General features: G+C 48.0%; 1 protein-coding gene across 4 annotated transcripts in view; it reads right to left on the bottom strand.

The window, feature by feature from the left end:
* Positions 1–3,679: 3,679 nt before the first annotated feature.
* Positions 3,680–13,787, bottom strand: part of MAP3K20 (mitogen-activated protein kinase kinase kinase 20) — a 96,062-nt gene continuing 85,954 nt past the window's right edge. For 2 of the 4 annotated variants that reach the window (XM_054207725.1, XM_054207724.1), the window contains exons 17-20: positions 13,250–13,366; positions 11,664–11,738; positions 10,445–10,595; positions 3,688–4,671 (exon numbers count right to left, since the gene is read on the bottom strand). In XM_054207725.1, the coding sequence (XP_054063700.1) occupies positions 3,992–4,671; positions 10,445–10,595; positions 11,664–11,738; positions 13,250–13,366 (1,023 nt within the window). In that variant the 3' untranslated portion in view covers positions 3,688–3,991. Of the gene's footprint in view, positions 4,672–10,444; positions 10,596–11,663; positions 11,739–13,249; positions 13,367–13,787 lie in introns of all 4 variants that reach the window. The other 2 variants (XM_054207727.1, XM_054207728.1) reach the window with 2 other exon arrangements.

The following is a 13,787-nucleotide window of genomic DNA, read 5'->3' as shown; positions in this document are numbered from 1 at the left end:
TGTGCTCAGTGGTGTCAGGCAGCTGGCGTCAGGGCTTTTAGTAAAGAATCATAGCATAGTTTGGGTTGGAAGGGACATTTAAAGGTCATGTAGTCCAACCCCCCCTGCGATGAGTGGGGACATCTGCAACTAGACCGGCTTGCTCAGAGCTCCGTCCAGCCTGACCTTGAATGTTTCCAGGGATGGGGCATCTACCACCTCTCTGGGCAACCTGTGCCAGTGTCTCACCACCCTCAACATAAAGAATTTCTTCCTTAAATCTAGTTTAAATCTATCCTCTTTTAGTTTAAAACCATTACCCCTTGTCCTATCACTGCAGGACCTGCTAAAAAGTTTGTGCCCATCTTTCTTATAAGCTCCCTTTAAGTACTAGAAGGCCACGATAAGGTCTCCCTGGAGCCTTCTCTTCTCCAGGCTGAACAACCCCAAATCTCTCAGCCTGTCCTCACAGTAGAGGTGCTCCAGCCCTCTGATCATTTTTGTGGCCCTCCTCTGGAATCCCTCCAACAGGTCCATGTCTTTCCTGTGCTGATGGCTCCAGAGCTGGATGCAGTACTCCAGGTGGGGCCCCACAAGAGCAGAGCAGATGGGCAGAATCACCTCCCTCACCCTGCTGGCCATGCTTCTCTTGATGCAGCCCAGGATACAGTTGGCCTCTGGGCTGCGAGGGCAAATTGCCAGCTCATGTCCAGCTTTTCATCCACCAGTACCCCCAAGTCTTTCTTGCAGGGCTGCTCTCAATCCCTCCATCCCTCACCCCAGTATTGATACCAGGGGTTGCCTCAACCCAGGTACAGGACCCCGCACTTGGCCTTGTTGAACCTCATGAGGTTCACATGGGCCCACTTCTCAAGCTTGTCCAGGTCCCTCTGGATGGCATCCCGTCCCTCAGGCGTGTCAACCGCACCACTCAGCTTGGTATTGTCCGCAAACTTGCTGACGGTGCACTCAGTGCCACTATGTCATTGATGAAGACATTAAACTGTACCGGTCCCAGTACAGACCCCTGAGGGACACCACTTGTGACTGATCTCCGTCTGGACATTGAGCCGTTGACCACTGGATGTGACCATCCAACCAATTCGCCATCCACCAAATAGTCTACCCATCAAATCCGTATCTGTCCAATTTATAGAGAAGGATGTTGTGGGGGACTGTTGTCAAAGGCCTTAGAAAAGTCCAGATAGACAACATCAGTAGCTCTTCCTTTGTCCACTGATGTAGTCACTCCATCATAGAAGGCCCCTGGGCTGGTCAGGCAGAACCTGCCCTTTGTGAAGCCATGATGGCTGTCCCAAATCACCTCCCTGTCCTCCATGTGCCTTAGCATAGCTTCTAGGAGGATCTGTTCCATCATCTTCCCAGGCACAGACGTGCGGCTGACAGGTCGGTAGTTCCCAGGGTCCTCCTTTCTACCCTTTTTTAAAATGAGTGCAATGTTTCCCCATTTCCAGTCACTGGGGGCTTCACCTGACTGCCATGACTTTTCAAATATCATGGAGAGTGACTTGGCAACTACATCAGCCAATTCCCTCAGGACTCTGGGATGCATCTCATCAGGTCCCATAGATTTCTGTATATTCAGGTTCCTCAGGTGGTCGCGAACCTGATCTTCTCTTACAGCTGGAGGGACTTTTCTCCCCCAGTCCCTGCCCTGCTGTCCATCCACTCGAGAGGTGTGGGAAGAGAGGCTGACACTGAAGACTGAGGCAAAAAAGTTGAGCACTTCAGCCTTCTCTTCGTCCGTTGTTACCAGTTTGCCAGTCTTGCTTATCGGGGGTGTGGGGGGGTATTCTTTCTTTGACCCTTCTTATTGTTCTTCGCGCCCCTTGACAAGTTCGGCTTCAGCTGTGCCTTTGTCTTCCTGACCCCATCCCTACCCAACTGGGCAGCATCCCTACACTCTTCCCAGGATACCTGGCTCTGCTTCCACTGCCTGTGCATTTCCTTCTTGCCCTTTAGTTTGACCAGCAGGTCTCAACTCAGCCATGCTGGTCTCTTGCCTTCCTTTCCTGATTTTTTACACCTGGGCATCAAGAGCTCTTGCACTCTGTGGGAAGCATCCTTAAAGATCTGCCAGCTCTGTTCTGCTCGCTTGTCCCTGAGGGCAGTTTCCCAGGGGGTCCTGTTGACTAACTCCTTGAAGAGCTGTAAGTTTCCTGTCCTAAAAATTCAGGGTCCTGACTTTACTCCTTGCCTGATCCATATTCAGTGAGAACTCCAGCAGTGCATGATCACTGCAGCCCAGGCTACCTCCAATCTTGATGTCACTGATTAGCTCACTTGTGTTGGTGACCAACAGGTCCAGTCTCGCATCCCCTCTGGTATGGCTGTCTATTACCTGCCTTAAGCAGTTAACCTCAATGCACTCCAGGAGTCTCCCGGATTGCCTGCAGCTCGCCATGCTACTTTTCCAGCAGATGTCAGCCTGTTTGAAGTCCCCCAGTGAGATGGGAGCCTGCAAGTGCGATGCCTCCTGTAGCTGGGGTAAGAAGCAATCTTTGTCAATAGGCTCCCCTTGATCGGGCAGCCTGTAGTAGACACCAACCACAAGGTTCCCTTTGTCGCCTCAGTCTCTTCATTCTTACCCATAAGCTTTCAACCTGCTCGTGGCTATTCTTCAGAGACAGCTCTTCGTGCTCTATCCATTTCTTGATGTAGAGGGCAATGCCGTCACCCCTCCTTTCTCGCCTGTTCCTTCTGAACAGCCTGTAGCCATTGATAGCTGCACTCCAGCCATGGGATTCATCCCACCAAGTTTCAGTAATGGCAACTACGTTGTAGCTTTCTAGCAGCATGGTGGCTCCCAACTCCTGTTTGTTGCCCATGGTGCGTGCATTGGTGTAGAGGCACTTCATCTGGGCTGTTGGTCGTGTCACCTTCTTAGAGGCACACCTCTTAATTCCCTTGAGGTATTTCACTGGGGTTTCTCTCTTGGTTCCTATTACCTCAGGAGCCTCTGGCTCAACTCCATAAGACTTCAAGTGTGCTTCAGTGTACCCAGCACATCTCAGAGCAACAGGCTGAGGGCTCTCACTAGCACCCTGTCCCTCTAACCTCGGTGTGTCATCCCACAGCTTGTCATGGCCAAGCCTGATATTGTCCACCTCCCACTTCAAGCTTAGTTTAAAGCCCTGTCAATGAGCCCCACTAGCTTATGAGCAAAGACCCTCTTCTCCCTTTCAGAAAGGCGAATTCCATCTGAGACCTGCAAGCCTAGTGCCGTGTAGGCCATCCCATTATCGAAAAAGTCAAAATTGTGTCAGGGACACCAACCACAGAGCCATGTATTAACAGACTGGGCCCATCTGTTTCTTCCAATGTTGCTGTCCACAACTGTTAGGAGAGAGGAAAAAATAACCTCTGCTGCAGATTCCCTTAGCAGCCATCCACTGGTAAGGAATGGACATGAGACCGTTGTAAGAGTGAGGTGAGAAATTCCTGAGAGGGGATGGAAGCTGGAAGTGGAGAAGTGAAACTACTGGAGTGGACCTGAAGCAAAATCTCCCCGTGTTCCTTTTTTCTCAGCCTACACTGTTCTGATAAAAATACTGCCTCTTCCTATAGCCCTGAACGAGGGGTGAGGAGATCCCGCACAGAGCCAGGCTCAGTGTCTGCAGCCATAAGCGAGGCGAGGGGGGATGTAGCAGCACAACTCTTTCCCTAAGGATGAAACAGAGAACCTTTTGTTACGGCACCCTGGCCGTGCCTTACTGATTTTATTATTGAAACATTAAGCAAATCAGTGGATATCCAGTCAGCTGAGAACACGAGCAGCCAAACGGAGGGGAGAAAATCAAATGGAATCCCTCGACGCTGACCATGGCAGGAGGAGAGGCGGCCAGCTCCTCCCTTCCACTGGCCAGCCCCAGGCCACGCTGGCCAGCAAGGGAGGTGGTGTCCCGGCTTCGGTGCGGCGAATTAAATAGGAGCAGGCGTATCTTCTCAAGGTTGAATGTTCAGTTAAATAAAGGGGCAAATAATTCCTCCCTCAGAACATCCTCCGGCCCCGCCAGCTCCCCCTGGGCCTCTCCCTCCCTGGCTTGCCGGCGGTCTGCCTGTGGGGCTTCTTCGTGTGCTGCACCTTTATCCACCCCCCCTCGCTGACCCTGCCCTCCCCTTCACCCCTCCGGGGCTCGCTCTCGCCCTGCGGGGGCATGCCCGGGATCGCCTTGGGCTGGGGGGTGCTTCGGGGGTACCTGCGGTGCTGGGAGGCCGGGGGGGCTGCCGGCGGGGAAGTCCTGCAGGCTCTCCCCGAGTGCTGGGGGGGCACCGGGGAGCTGGTCCCACTGCGGCGCCCGTCCGAGGAGCTGCGGGAGTTACCGCTGTGCGAGGTGTTCCTGCCTTTGCCGGCAGACCTGTCCCTCTCCGAAGGGGTGTCGGAGGCCGTGCTGGAGGTGCTGCTGCCCTTCGAGTTTATGTGCAGGTTCGAGAGGTTCCTCATCAAGCTGTGCGAGAGGGGAGAGGAGTTTCTGGAGTGGTTGATGGACGTGAAGTGGTAACTGACGGGACCCCGCGTCCTCCTCACGGCAGCGGCGTAGGAATCCTGGCTGTGAAGGTAGGGCAGGTAGTGGGTGACGGTGGTCGGGCTGTGGGGGTGGCCGTGCTGCAGAGAAATGGCTTTGGCAATTTGGTGCATCCGCAGTGTCTGCATCCACTGGCTGTCGATGCCTGGCGGGGAAATGGAAAAGGAGTCAACGTTCTGTGAATTGGTGGAAAAACCTGCTCTCCGGTTTACCAAAGGTGTGAGGTTAGGCACCAGGGTTTGCCTTGGAAGAACCTCAACATATCTCAAGCCACCCTTTCCCTCCCAGCCTTGCAGCAAATAGTCCTAGGTTTCAGTATGTTCACTGTTACGGTTGAACATAATATTTGACTCTAAAAATAGCAAGTGATGCTAATATTTCTGATGCCAGTGCAGATTATGAAGGTTAGACTAGAAGACACTTACTGAACTACCCATTTGGCTGTTCAGGTGGGCTCCCACTCCCAAGCGCCTCCCAGTGTTTTTAACCCAACCTGGTTTTAAACATTTCCTGTAATGTTCTTGCCATCCTCAGCAGATTTTTTCCATGGCTTTCATTGCAAAAGAGCCAGGAACCTCCAAAAGGACATGGAGTGGGCACCTCAAGGTGCTGGCACTGCTGCAGCATCGCCCTCCTCCTGTGTCTCTCCCAGGTCACGCCGGTCGCAGCCAAGCACAGAGACGGAGGCAGTGCAGACCCCAGTGCAAATCCCTGCTGCGGCAGCCCGTCTCACCTCTTCTCCCTCCATCTTCTCCTCAAACTGCTACACACCACAACAACCAGAGCCACTTCAGTAGCTGTTATTAGTACGAATGCAGATGTCAATCCACTTTACATGCTCCAGATACTGAGTCTAAGCCCCAGCTACACCGCTCTGTCTGGCTTCATGCAGAAAATCACCTCTGTTTGTGGAAAAGCCGATGAGCTTCAGCCTGGATAGCTCAGACTGCGCTTAACTGTGGGTGACTCAGGGCATTACAGTTCCCTCACACCTACTGTCACAGCCCTGGGGTCATACACAAAAGTTGTAGCTCCCAGGGACCAGACTGAAGCACTTTTGAAAGTCAGTCTTGTGGTTTGCACAAAAGCCTATAGCAAATACAACAGTCGTAAATTTTTCATTTGAACTGTGAGGGCTGCCTGGTTTGCTACTTTATGGGTAGAGCAGAGACCAGGAATTCCTCTTACCCCAGGCCACAGCACTGGCCAAAAACCCATGGGGAGCAGCTTAAATAATTTTTCTCTAGAGAGATTTGAATGATTTGTCCTTAAAGATTGCTAATATAATTCCAACAGGAAAGCATAACCCTGCCAGCTTGAAGCAGCATAAGTGTGACTGAAATGTTCTTATCTTCAGCAGAGGACCCCAGCTCCTCTTTCACCTTTTGCTGGTTTTCCAGGGAAAGAGTCCCTATGCCGTGAGCCCTCTGCCTCTTGCTGCAACACTGCATCGGCGCCATGGGGAGTTTTGTGGGAGCTGGGTAGCAGCTCTGTACTCATTAGGATTGCTCCTGTTAAGATGTAATGGATGGTCTCTTCCATTCTTCCTTTCCCCAGACTTTGCTTGAATCCCGAGAGATTGAAATCACTTCAACTTAATGTCAAATATGTCAAAAGGAAACTGTCTTTCCTATCAAAGTGCGAGTGTGACACCGCCACAGCAGATAGCTCCAGCTGCACTGAGAGATGAACCTCCTTTCACAGAAAGACAGATGAGAATTGCCTTCTCTGCTTCTTAACCTCCGTGAAAGTCACGGTTTTAAAAGAAACATGCATGCTGAAATGTACTTGCTAGACACCATCTCCTCTGCCATTCCCCCATGCCCTCCTACTGAGGCTGTGGATGTAAAACATAGACGTCATAAACCTGAAAGCAAGCAGGCGCAGGACTTGAGTTTGAGTCTTTGTTTGTTATCAGCTCTCAGGTGGCCACCACATTCCCTGTGGGACCAGTGCCAATGCTGTCTTGAACAAGGGGCTTCCTTCAATGCCTTCAGGCTGTTCGGTCCCTGCTCCTTATGGCCAGCCGCAGTCACCAGCCCAGGGACCAGCCCCAGTGTGCCCTGTGGGGCTGCCTCTCACCTCTCGGGGGCTGGGGGGCTTCTCCCTCATATGGTCTCTGAGCCACCAACTCCCTACACTGAATTAAATGCTCTATGTGGCAGCCCACAGAGGTAGAATCATAGAATCATAGAATCTCCATGGTTGGAAAGGACCTTTGAGATCATCGAGTCCAACCAAGCAACCTACAATCTCAGCCACTAGAGCATGCCCTGAAGTGCCACATCTAGATGTTTCTTAAACACCTCTAGGGATGGTGACTCAACCACCTCCCTGGGCAGGCTGTTCCAGTGCCTGACCAGTCTTTCACTGCTGGTTATTGTAGCCTCTTAGACAGGTATTACCCTTACCTTTGTGCTTGGATTTGGTGGTGTTTTAAACCCGGGGTAGGTGGTCTGGTAAAGAAGACAGGCCAGAAGGTTTGCTAGAGCTGAGGTGCAGTTTTCACGCTGGCTGGTAACCCACCTCCTCTGAACTGTGCCTATTCACTTGGGTGCTGACTATACATTAGTGCCTTCATGTAACTCCGCCATGTGCCAGAGGGACAGACAAGCTCTCCCACTGCTCACCGCAAAAAAATGAAAGCAGCTCGGCTTACTGCAGCAGAGCCAACCTGTGGAGATACAACACCACACTTTGGTATGGCTTTATGTCTCATCAGCCCGAAACCAGGGTAACCTCCATCAGCAGAGCTAATCTGCAGTTAAGATGTATTTTTAGAACATGTTATAGGTTACAAAACGCAGTTGTGTTGCAAATGGATCACAAATGCTTAGGTATAAGAGCACCCATTTTAGATGTATCTGTAGTCCAAACCCAGCACCTCTCAATTCACGAGGCCGCCCTTCTACGTTTGGCAGTAGTGCTACATATTCGGAGAAGTTCACACTCCACTGACTGGTATCTTGTTCCAGCTCTTGTGCTGCCCCTCAGCTGTCCCAACCCTGCAGCCCTACCGTGAACTCAATCAGAAAACCAGCTCTAACAACCTTTACAAAAAGAACAGCAGAGCTTAAAGGCAGAACTGTGCCAGAGTCAACTGAGTTGAGTTTGACTGTGTCAGCGGCAACGTTTAGCTAGGAAATGAAGAGTGCAGTGTAGAGCCCACTGTATTATTGAATGTATCTCACTGAACAAGTCAAGCCTCAGAAGCCATAACAAACACTATTCCAGTGATGAACAGGCTGTCCTGAAGGGGCAGGCTGAGCTGTGGAAGAAGAGTGCAGTGGGAAGATTTCCACTCTTCCTCCCAGCAGAGCAGGCCATCAGGAGCACCTATGGGGTCTGCCAGGCTGGCAGCATGTCCTTGTCAAAACAGCGTATCGCCCACAGGGGACTCTTTGCCATCCCACATGCTGCTTCTGTGGCTACTGCCTTGGTATGTGTGTCCCCTGCGAGAGCGCTGGCCAGAGCAAGAGCAATCTGCACCCACACATCTCTTCCAGGAGGTGCCCTGTGTCTGAGCACATCTGTGCAAAGCTGCCTGCGCGCTGGGTGGCCAAGAGGAGGAGGTACGAGCTGGCCGAAGCACTCCTGCTCAGTTTGGGTTGCAGGGAGAGAAAGCCAGGATAAAAGCTGCTGAAAGCCCTGGCTCCCCAAATCCTCAAAACAACTGTGGAAAACTCCATTATTCCCAACAGATAGAGGGTAGAGATGTGTGAGATTGTCTTCTTTCCCAGCAGATGCCTTCCTGACATTGTCTCCTTTCCCAGCCCATGCCTTCCTGACATCCTGGATGAGAAACACATCTTCACCCCAGGCTCTGCACGCTTTCTGTGGGCACTATAATTCAGTCCAAATCCTTTTGCTATGCCAATACACTTGACTCCACAAAGCCGAGCACTCTCTTGTCTTGGTGAAGAGATTTGGACAGGAAGGGCAGATTTGCCGGCTGATCTCACGATCCAGCTTCCACAGACTTTGGAGAAAAGTAGGCCTGCCATCGTGGAAAGTCTACCATGGATATGTACACATATGCCAACAGAGAGGGGAAGAATCATAGAATCACAGAATGCTTTAGGTTGGAAGGGACCTTAAAGATCGTCTAGTTCCAACCCCCCTGCCATGGGCAGGGACACCTCCCGCTAGACCAGGCTGCTCAAAGCCCCATCCAGCCTGGCCTTGAACACCTCCAGGGATGGAGCAGCCACAGCTTCCCTGGGCAACCTGTTCCAGTGTCTCACCACCCTCATAGTGAAGACTGGACCGTAGGCAGAAACACCGCTCCCAATGGCCTTCTGCACTGGAGGGGATTGAAAGGTTGACCCAAGGCTGATCCAAGGAAGGGGTTTGTTGTGGTTTAACCCCAGCTGGCAACTAAGCACCACACAGCTGCTTGCTCACTCCCCCCATGGTGGGATGGGGAAGAGAATCAGAACAGTAAAAGTGACAAAACTCGTGGGTTGAGATAAAGATGGTTTCATAAGCAAAGCAAAGGCTGCGCATGCAAGCAAAGCAAAAAAAGGAATTCATTCACTACTTCCCATCGACAGGGAGATGTTCAGCCATCTACAGGAAAGCAGGGCTCCATCACATGTAATGGTTACTTGGGAAGACAAACACTGTAACTTCAAACTCCCCCCCTTTCCTTCTTCTTCCCCAGCTTTATATGCTGAGCATGACGCCATATGGCACGGAATATTCCTTTGGTCAGTTGGGGTCAGCTGTCCCAGCTGTGTCCTCTCCCAACTTTTTGTGCACCCCCAGCCCAGTCGCTGGTGGTATGGTGTGGGGAGCAGAAAAGGCCTTGACTGCTTAGCAAAACCAAAAAAACATCAGTGCGCTATCAACACCGCTCTCATCCTGAATCCAAAACATATCCCCACACCAGCTGCTAGCAAGAAAATGAACTCCATCCCAGCTGAAACCACGACAGGGTTGAAAAAGTGTCTGTATTTAAGGCTGCTTACGAGGAAGATGTGAAGCATTCAGGGGTTTGGAGCAGAAGGATCTGAGCTCTGTGTCAGCTGTTGATGTGCAACTGCAAGTGACTACATTAGACCAAAGATTTGTAGCTAATTGCCATGGAGTGCTTCCAGCATGCTTCCTAGAGGAGCACACAGGTCATCCCCCCATCCTGGTTTCAGCTGGGATAGAGTTAATTTTCTTTCTAGCTGTTGTGGTTTGGGTTTGGCATGAGAATGATGCTGATAATGCATATTGTTTTAATTGTTGCCAGGTGATGTTTTACATTAGTCAAGGACTTTTTCAGCTTCCCGTAGAAGCTGAGAGGGAGCACAGACAGAACAAGCTGGCCAAAGGAAAATTCCATACCATAGATGTCATGCTTAGTATATACATGGGGGTAGGCTGGGGGGGCAGGGATCTGCAATCACTGCTCGGGATGGGATGGGATGGGCAACCAATCACCAGGTGGTGAGAGGGACTTATGTTGTATTACTTTATTTTGTATATTCTTTTACCATTATTATTATTATTACCCTTTTCCGTTATTGTTCTATTAAACTGTCTTTATCTCAACCCATGAGTTTTGGGTTTTTTTTCCTTTCCCCTCCTTTTCTCCCTCTTCTCCCTGCCCTCTTGGGGGAGAAGTGAGCGAGCGGCTGCATGGTCCTAGTTACCAGCTGGGATTAAACCATGACATCCCCCTAAATCACATTGTGATAAAGAAGATGTTATGACCCAAAGTTTAGCCTTTCAGCTGTCAGACATGCCAGGGAGCTCCTGCGTGCATCTACAAAGACATGACAGGGACCACAATGCCAGCTGATGCTGCAAGATGGTGCTGCTCGCTCTGTTGTTGGAACAGAATAGTGGCATTGACTTTTTGCTATTCCCCCTGAATATGGCTTACCCACGTCAGCAATAAAGTTCTGTAAATTACTGTACTGACTTACTTGAGTCGGATCTCCTCCGTGAATTCCCCTCCGAGTTGGGGAGCGAGGTCTGTATCATGAGCTGGACTGTCTCGACCTCGTCCTGCGCTTTCACCTTGCTCCAGCAGATAGCTTGTATGTGCCTGGTGCTTTTGGGAGCTCTAACGTCACTCTGCTCGGGCAGGACACAACACACATGAGGACACAACGCAGACGAGGACATAACACCACACAACCCACTAAGCTCTCCTATGAGGGAACTTCCACTAGTGCCTGGGCGGCAGCAGCGTTTGCAATATAGAGTCTGCTTTGCAAAACCACTTAGCCAGTTCTCAAGTATTTTTAGACTCTAGATAATTTTGGCTGGCATTTTGTGATTATGCTAAAAATGTGGTAGTGAATAACTGCCTCAATTTATGTACCAAGTGGAGGAAAGATCTGAAGGCCTTCCTCTACAAACACAAAAATGTATTTTACTAGTTATATTAATGTGAGCATCAAATGGGGCGTTTTCTGCTAAAAGATGTAGCATTAAGCAGGTATTTTTTGCAGGGGGACCCTCCACAAAACTTTCCTGGAGGATCACGCTCTTCAGTTTGCTCTTAAGGGCCTCTGACTCCTGTGAGAAACTTCAGGCTGAAAGAAACTACTGTTCTTCATTTCTGAGACAGGCAAGCAAGATGCAGGGTTTCCCTGTCTCTCCATCACTGCTCGAGCCCTTGCTCAGGACAGAGCCAGAATCTCAATTATTCGCCTCCTTGTGACGCACAGCATTGCTTTTTATTAAAACGCTTTTGTAAGTAACTGCAAACTCTTTTTACAAAGGCTCGTTTCTATCGCGTTGCATTGTCTCCCAGGTTTTATTTTACCCTATTTTACTCTTGACTTCTCTTTTTTTTTTTTTCTTCTCCTGTTGCTTCTCAGCTCTCCTAATTAGCACTTCATTGAAAAGGTAAAAAACCCAGTCTCTTCAAGTAAGGCAAACAACACTGACCATTACACTTCAAGCAAAAGGAGTTTTCCTCCTCGAGAAAAAGAGCTGTCCCAGGCAACAGCCCGAGGACACTGTCTCTGTAAACCTCATTCAGCTTTTGCTCTGAACTTTAGATTTGACAATTAATTACACGCTGCTGAGACGTGATTATAGGATATAACAAAGCCAGAGGATGCTATTTCCACACCTCCCGTGTAGGCTTTATCTTGGATAAACAATTTTTTTTATTTGTTTCTTAGAGCTTACCTCATACGTAACAATACATTCTACAGACTGGTGTTCTTCTATCCCCACAATCCATTTCTCCATTACAAACGGTGGCTGAAAAAAACATGGTGGGAGTTTTATAAGGTGCTCTTCATCTCCTGACTTGTTTCTGCAACACCCCAAAGATATTTTCAACGTTTGCCTTTTTTCATCTGCTTCCACATTGTTAACATCAATACTTTTCTTAAAAATCTTAGGAGACAAAGCAATATATTTTGGAATTATTTACTTCCTTGGTTAAAGAAGGAAATTGAGAAGAGATTTCTATAAATAACAGACAGTAGGTAAGACAACATGGAATGTTTTCACGGGGCCATAAACCTTTTTCATTTTTGTGCACACACAGTTTTTTTCTGCTAGACTGACAGAGGCCGGCAAGAATAAATATCTGGAGATTCTCAGAGATATTCCCTGACAGACATAAAAATGCTGACTTACATGAAAAGTTAATGTTATTGTATCTGGTTATTAGTTTATTTAACTTTAAGCCCCTTTTTTTTAAAGGAAAAAATTAAACTGTCCAAGATGAAAATTAAACAGAAAACTATTTTGCAACAAAATAATACCAATTTTAAAAAATCACAAGTGTTGTTCCAGAAATCACTAACTATAAAAACAGTATTAGTGTGAATTAAATACGAGAATCCTTTTTGGCAAATAGTCATATTTTCATATTTTCCTTAAAATTCCGACTGTTGAGAATCTGATTTTCAGTTTTTGCTTTAGAAAAAAAATAACCAAAGTTTCCCCCACAATTTTGCCCCAAAAATTCATGGTTAAAAGCATTCAGGAGCTTGGGGATTTTTACCAGTGCACATTAGAGCAGCATTCTCATAGGTAATCAAGCCGTATATTTTTTCATTTGGAAATTTATTTTGTTAGCAATTATCAAGTGCAGCATATTAATAAAAACAATTAAGAGCAAACAGAATGCCCTCTGCATTAACAAAGCTTCTGTTGCTTATGGTAAAAGGAGTCTAAATACTGGCTGGTAAATATTTACAGGCAGGTTCTGAAATAAGGTAAAAAGCCCAGTGACGGTGAATTGCAGATGTTCAGTGCTGTACTGTCTGCTGACGGGTTTCGGTCTTTGCAACCCATCATTGCATGAAAGAGGGAGTTTTAGAACCCTGTAAAAGTTCTAAAACCATGTCAAAAAAAAAAAAAAAAAGAAAAAGAGAGAGGAAAAAAAAACCCCAGACAAATCACATGAAGTTTCAAACTGGAACATTTAAATCACTTTCTTCTCTTGAAAAGGAAAGTAATTTTTTGAACATTCTTTTCTTTAAAAGGGGTAATAAATTCAGAGGATATAACATGGAATTAAAACAAGAAAATATAAATTAGTTCCTTCTCTTATTTTTCTATTGTTAACATTATTGTCAGCTTAAAAGAGAACCAAAATACCTAACTCCTATTATGATACAAATCTGTTTAAAATGTGCATTTTATTTAAAAGCTGTCAAGAGATTGAGCTTCTGCAAGCACAAAAGTCGACTGCTGTGGTATTTTAATGTCTTTGTTTGAGATCTGTGAATTCGTGAAAGCTTTAAGGCTGTAAATACCTTTGTCATCTTTAAAATCTCTACATCAGGTAGGTTAGTGTTGAATGTCACATCTTTTATGTAGGTTATTGCAATTTCATCCCCGTCCATCTCCATGTACATTTTCCATTTACAATCCTATGAATAATAAAAAAAGAACGCTGGATCGATAGAATACAAATAAAAAAAGCCCAAAATGAAACAAAAACGAAAGCTAAAACAACCAAAACCTAATATATCAGGGGAAAAAATAACCCAATGACAAAGATAAGGAACACAGACGTATTTTAGGATATGCACGTTTTCCAGTAAAGGTGTTGATAATGGAAAACCCTCGGGTTCTCTTGTTTGCTCTCCTCTCAGCTCACCCTGAGAGACAGTCGCCACGTTGACGGGTCAGGATGTCTTCAGAAGGGTGGGTCCCCCTGATGGACCCCAGGAGGATGGTGGCTTCACCCACCGGGGTGGACAGCCCTTTGCAGGGTCAGCGCGGGAGCTCTGCACACCCGCGTGGCGGCCGAGGCACAGGACAACGGCGGGAACCATCACCCAGGGTCAC

Source organism: Rissa tridactyla, chromosome 7 (genome assembly GCF_028500815.1).
Source record: "Rissa tridactyla isolate bRisTri1 chromosome 7, bRisTri1.patW.cur.20221130, whole genome shotgun sequence".
NCBI classification, from domain to species: Eukaryota; Metazoa; Chordata; class Aves; order Charadriiformes; family Laridae; genus Rissa; species Rissa tridactyla.
Note: the sequence above shows the minus strand (reverse complement) of the source record. Positions and strands in the feature narration are given on the sequence as shown.